We start from the raw sequence: 6533 nt of genomic DNA on the forward strand, positions 1-6533 counted from the left end.
CTAGAAAATCCACAGCACAAAGAACATTTGAGCTGCTAGTTTTGAGTCCTTAAGCAATTCTCTCAACTTTTCTAGGCCTCTACTAACTCAACTGTTTTTTAAAAAGGGTTTCAACCAGCTAGTCCCTTCAAGATCCCTTTCAAATTTTAAAATCTACTTTGTCAATAATTACAGAAATACTAAAAATTATGTCCAATATATAAAATGTCTAATAATTTCAAAAAGCAAGGACAAAGGAACCTCAAATATAATTCTTAAATATTCAGAAAGACCTGATAATAATTGTAAGGTGTCATAAAAACTGCCCCTTTGGCTTGGTTGTCATTTGCTTCAAATAAAGCCTGAGCCACAGGAAAACTATTTTAACACTCTGCGAAGATTAAATAGTTAATCCACTGGAAAACCAAGTTGAAAAACGGAATCTACAAATCCACTTTCCAGAGAGAAGCATTGAAAATAACAAATCCGTTCGTTTTATTTTGAATAAAAGTATTCTAATGATACACTGCCTACAAATACTTTGTATTATTTGGTATGCATTTTCATTGACGTGTTTTTCTTCCTGATTTGAAACTCAGATAAAGCTCATGTCTAATGTTGACAGAAAACAACCATTTTTAAGTCAGAGTCACATAGGTGAGTTGTAACTTGTCTTGAAGGAAAACATCCATAATATGAAAATTCCAAGTTTACTTCTTTGAGGAGAAATGAATGAGAACTGAAAAATTGGGCAGATTATGGAACTAACTGCCAAGATAATTTCTGCTTTCATTGGTTCACTAAACTGGAATTTCTAGTGCATCATTCACTACCCCATAATCATGCATCAAAATATTAACTAATTAGCAGGTAAGATGGTAAGAGCTCAAGGGGTAGGAATAATTAGATACAAAACCTGAACTTCCATGGAGTTCTAAATAACAAACAGGTCTACCAAACTTTATGAACTTAATAAACCTGAACAAAATATATCAATTCATATTTAATAAATAAAATAATTTCATTAGCATTCAACTCAAATAATTTGCTCGTTTTTAGTCTCCTCTCTTTTTTTTCCCTTACTTCCTGATCCAAATATAAAGACATACAAGTAGGGCATGTATGTTAATATCAAGTAGGACATGATATAAATTAGGCCTTTCTAATGCATAGGCTTCGGAGTTCCATTTTTGTATGAAATATGTTTGGAAACAACACAGTTTTCATTTTTTAAATCACTGTTCTTGAGGAATGCATGAACTAAAAAAAAATACTGTTGAAAAAATAAGGTAGAAATAAAAATTAAACTGCAACAATTGTCTTTCATGTCTAGTTTGTGCTGTCGACTATATTTTGTGTTAGTTCCAGCATAGTTTGTGCATTTGAAGAGGCTCATATTGCAAGGTCTAAGCTCTATGAAAGAAGAGACCATGTCTGTCATGTGTATTGTGTATCTTCTGCGGTAAGAAAGCATCCAGCACATAGTAGGCACTTAATAAATATTTGTTCCCTGAAGGAAGAAATAAACAAATGACCAAACACCAAATAATCATCTATTTCTATAAAGTAAATATTTCTAAGAGCCTTGTTTGTCTACCTCTACATTTTCTAAAGATTAAATTGCTTCGAATAATTTATCTCATATTATATTTGTGTTGCAGCTTAAAGATCCTTATTGCATTGAAATTAGTACAGAAAATGTTTTTAAAACACAGGCAAATATGTTTAAGAACTCAGAAATAGATTTTAGAAACCTGAGTTTGAGTTCCAATTCTGGTACTTAGTGGCTGAGAAACCTTGAAAAGTACACATAGTATCCTTGAGACTCATTTTTTCATTTGTGTAATAGGGATAATATCTGTTCAGCTTACCTCATAGGGTCTTAATGTAGATTAAATAAAGTACCGTACATTTGTATTATAACCAGAATAAAACAAAGAGACCACAAAAGCCTAAATGTTCTCTCTTCAGAAACAAGAGTACTCAAAGTAAACATTGTTGGAAAATTCAAGTTTGAAATGGTAAAATAGCTCTTTTCTGTCAATATAAAGGCACCATTTGTGTCAACAGTTTGACTAACAACAAAAAACATCACCTATTTAATAGACCGAGTTATGGAAAGTTTTTACAATCCTTAATACCTTTACATTGCCACCTCAGCATGAGGAAGAAGAAAAGTTCAGGGAGGTCACATGGCAAATCAGTGCCAGTAATAGACCTAAAACAGAGCTTTTGACTGTCCATTCAACCCTTAAGCCTGCTAAGCAATGCTACTTCTTAAAAGTGCTGCAGTAAGGGGAAAACACAGCAAATTAGACAACATTACACACTAATCCAAACTGTCAAGGATATGTACTGTTCTCTGCCAACACCAAGCAAAGAAATCTTAGCTTACAACCACACAGACAATGACATAAAAACACAATGGTCCTTTCTGTATTTCCATTTTTGTCTAGCTCTTGACATATTTAGCAAGCTAAACTTCTTGAAAAAGAAAAAAAGTTTTAAATGTTACGTGGGAATTACGACAGGGAAAGGAAAAGGACACATTTCATAATGTCTTAGATTTAGAATCAGTTACCATGTGGAGTCCATAACCAGTAACTTTCTACATCTATGCACCCGGAGCGGGGAAAAATGTTGCTGTTAAATCAAATTTTACATGTACATATGTGTTTGTGTATATATATACAACCACTCGAAAACAGACAACTGATATTTTGGTATTTTCTTGATCTACACATGAGGTCAGTCTATGATGGGGTGGCTGGGAAGAGTTTTATTCTATACTTCCTTCTCATCTTTTTTAATTTATAGAACAGCACTATCTATTTTTAAATTTTTGGTAGCCACGTTTTTAAAAAGGAAAATTAAATAGATAAAATTAATCTTAATAAAATTTTATTTAACTCAATATATCAAATATTGTCATTTTAACATGTAATCAGCACAAACATTATTGACATACTTACATTCTTTTTTCTTACTAAGTTTTTGAAATCCAATATATATTTTGCTTAAAACACATGTCAATTGGGACACTGTTCATCAGAAATACTTTATCTGTATTTAGATTTCATAAACTTTACAGTTAAAAAGTAGATCCACATAACTAAGTTGTTCCAAGCATACTTAAAAGTTTTCCAAAAACTAAATCAAGGATGAGTTTTTTTATTTAAAATTAAATTAATTAAGGTTAGATAAAATTTAAAATTTAGTTCCTCAGTAGCATTAATCAATACATAATTCAAGTGCTCAACAGCAACATGGCGTCAGGCAATGCAGCTGTGATCTGAATCTATATCTACCACAATGAAAGATACCCTGCACAACCCCTAAGATCTACTCCCTCAAAAGGCATTTTTGGAAAACGAATAAAAAATATTCTCCCTAAATGAGAAACTTTCTGTTTAACTTCTTTTCCCCAAAGCTTTATTTGACACATGCACTTATTTTGAAAAGCCTAAATAGAGTCATCAGCTTTAACATACCAATAACATACTAAGTCTCTATATCTAATAAAACGCAAGAACCTCTAGGATGCTTTGTACATTTATACAAGTAGAGTCAACTCTCTATTATTACCTGTTATTACATTATTTATCGAAGGGGGAAAGCTGGTCAAATGCTCTGCTGCTTTGTGTCTATGTGTTGATTTATTTACCCTGCTGATGTAGCCTATCACAAACTGAAGGGTAGAACCAGAGGACACTGGAAAGATTAAAGACTCTGAGGAAACATTTTAGCTCTAAGTTCAGGTTCTCTCTTTCTGAGCTCTACATTTTCTAGCAAAATCTAGGCATGAATAACCAGTCAAAACCATTCATTTGTAACTAAACTAGCACAGAACCAGGTCGAGGCAAATGACCTTACGCTAAGTAAAGCTTTGCAAAGCACGTTCTAGCCTCTCTCCTATGTAGGTTTAATGATTAAGAATTTGGGCTATAGAGTCAAGCTGTCTGGGTTGGAACTGTTGTTCTGCCATTTGCTACCAGTTTATCTTTGGGCAGGTTACTTAATCTTTCTATTTCATCTGTAAAATGGCCATAATAATAACAGGACCCAAGTCAAAGAATGTTACAAGGAAGAAATGAGATTTCGCAAGACAGAAAACATCTTAACACAAAGCACAGACTCTGGCACATGGTATGTGTCTAACAATTATTCCTATTTTTAACTCAGACAAAGATGGGGATATATGTTCAATAAGTATTTTTCATGAATGAAAATATATGTCCAAGCACTTTATAAGTACCAAAGTGCCATATAAGCTATTTTTATCCTATGTAAAATAAGTTTAGGGAGTGAATCTATTCAACATATGTAATAAAAAAAAAAAAATAGATCTTCAAAATGTGACTAAGTTCTGGGAAACTTTTATAAAGCCTTTCCCCAACAATCACACTCACACTTACTCACTTAAAAAGCGCTAACATGTATATCAAAACCAAATATGTTATTTATCTATCAATGTCATTTTAAGGAGAGCCATGGCTCTGCTCTCTTCCATTACAAGCAGCATCAGATTTAATAGCATGGCCAATTAACTGCCCTATGATGGTATAGAAAATTCACAGATAAAAATCTTAAATCTCTAAAAATTGGTTCTCTCAATGCTGAACTTTATGTTTCCATTAATATTTTATGCTCCTGTGTAAAAAAACTGCCTCTTACTGCATTTCCTGTCTTTTTTCCTTCCCCTTTCTCCGCCATGGTAACATCATCAATAAGTATTAAAAGGCCAGAAGAGACATAGTACCAGTAAATAGGAGAAACAAATTAATCCAACAATTGTATAAGTAGCCCTAGAATAACCAGGAAGGACAAATTAAAACTTCTAAAGCTTTATAACAGGTGATTCTAAACAGTCATAAAACTGTCACCTCCATGGGTGGTCATTTCCTGGTCTGTAAAGGAAATGAAAAAATATCTTTAAAATTAATTATATTCCTTAAATTGATTAAAGATACAAAGTATATCTAAAACTGTCATTTCTATCCTAACCAAGATCTGTCACTATTATAACTATAGAAATGCTGACACGATAGGATTTTCAAAAAAAACTTTCCAGAAAGACCACAAGAGCAGAGGATTTTTAAAAATAATTTCTAGGAATACAGATTATTTTTATAACCCTTAAAGTATTCATAAAGAGAAGCGAATTCACAGTTGTAGACTATCCACTCTGTAAAAGCAACACATTTATTCTACCATGAATGCTTCATTACTGTTTCAGTGATGATGTTGCAATTTTCCATGAGCAACTGTCAGAGCTTTGCTTCTTGACATGTATCAAAACAGTCTAAATTACATTCAATACTCGTGTATATGTCATTGACCAAAATTAAATTTTGATGTATCCAGTATTTCCAAACTCACACCCAGGCACGTATGATTTTATATTGTATCCACCCTTGCTTAACCTCAGGATGTTTCGCCCAGTCACGCATTTAACCCTTCCACTAACTGAAGAGTTTTCTTCTTTCTACGGACCTATCACCAGTGAATTTTATCTTAAATATAACTCCCATTCCAACGCCTAAGAGGCCGGATGTGTTATCTATACCCACGTCCTTGTGCTATCCACTCCGCAGTGATGCTTAACGAGACTTCCATTTGCACAGACATCTAGAACCTGCGGATGGAAACGCTGTCAGTCTGATGCTTTGTCTCCTGCCTCAGAAGGCCGGGGTTGCATGTACACGTATGACAGACACTCAAAATAAAACGCACTACAACCCAGCAGAGAGGCAGCTCCTCCAGGCTAAACCGGACAGGCGATCGTCCAAGGCAGTCAAAGATGAGGCGATTGTTCCCGGGTGCCGGACCCAGAGGGAGCGGGCGGCGACGGCTTTCATCCCAGAGGGGTCAGGGCGCCCTGGGTACCTGGCGCCGCGTAGCCGCCGGCCACCTGCAAACGCGGTCGGCGCGAGGACGGCGGGGGTCTCCCCGGCAGCGTCCGGCCGCGCGCGCCAGGCTGGTGGGGACCCGCTGACTCAGTTTCCACAGCCACTAGCCCCCCGCCAGGCAGTCCCTCGGGTCTCCGCACCGCGGAGGCCGGTGCCCGGGACCAGAGCAGGTCCTCGCCGCGCCCTCAGCCCGCAGCCCGCCCGCTGCCGCTGCGTCCGTCCTCACCTGACAGCCACCCGCACGGAGCTCTCGTCCGGGGCGCCCCACATGCTGGCAGCGGGCGACAGCCGGGCCCCTGGGCTACTGCACCGCGGAACTGAGGCGCCGCCGGGTCTGCGGGCTCAGGCACAGGAGACTGGAGCGGCAGGGGGCGGCCGGCTCACCTCCGCCGCGCTCCAGCCATGTTGGGCGACTGAATGGAAAGGTGGCGGCGACGCAGAGCAGGAGGAGGAGGAGGTGATTCACGGCTGGCGGGCGTCCGCCCCTTCTCCCCCGCTCACCCCCCACACGATCTGGGGCGGGGACAAGGCGCGCTTGAATGGCGAGCGCGGCGGCGGAGGAGCTAGCAGGCCGCCGGCGGCCTCCAGACGGCGGGGTGAGTGCGCCCTGCCCCCTCCGCTGGGAACGCGGCCTGCCAGCCGCCG

At 38.4% G+C, this 6533-nt stretch overlaps 1 protein-coding gene and 1 long non-coding RNA gene across 2 annotated transcripts in view; one reads left to right on the forward strand and one right to left on the reverse strand.

Moving 5' to 3' along the window:
* Positions 1–6463, reverse strand: part of KIF21A (kinesin family member 21A) — a 137991-nt gene extending 131528 nt beyond the window's left edge. Inside the window, exon 1 of the mRNA XM_023532407.1 lies at positions 6115–6463. Coding sequence (XP_023388175.1) covers positions 6115–6158 — 44 coding nt within the window. The 5' untranslated portion in view covers positions 6159–6463. The remainder of the gene's footprint in view (positions 1–6114) is intronic.
* LOC111741828 overlaps positions 6392–6533 on the forward strand; it is a 13505-nt gene continuing 13363 nt past the window's right edge. Inside the window, exon 1 of the long non-coding RNA XR_002781097.1 lies at positions 6392–6484. This is a non-coding gene — a long non-coding RNA (uncharacterized LOC111741828). The remainder of the gene's footprint in view (positions 6485–6533) is intronic.

The sequence above is a fragment of the Pteropus vampyrus genome, unplaced genomic scaffold (assembly GCF_000151845.1).
Source record: "Pteropus vampyrus isolate Shadow unplaced genomic scaffold, Pvam_2.0 Scaffold82, whole genome shotgun sequence".
Classification (NCBI taxonomy): domain Eukaryota; kingdom Metazoa; phylum Chordata; class Mammalia; order Chiroptera; family Pteropodidae; genus Pteropus; species Pteropus vampyrus.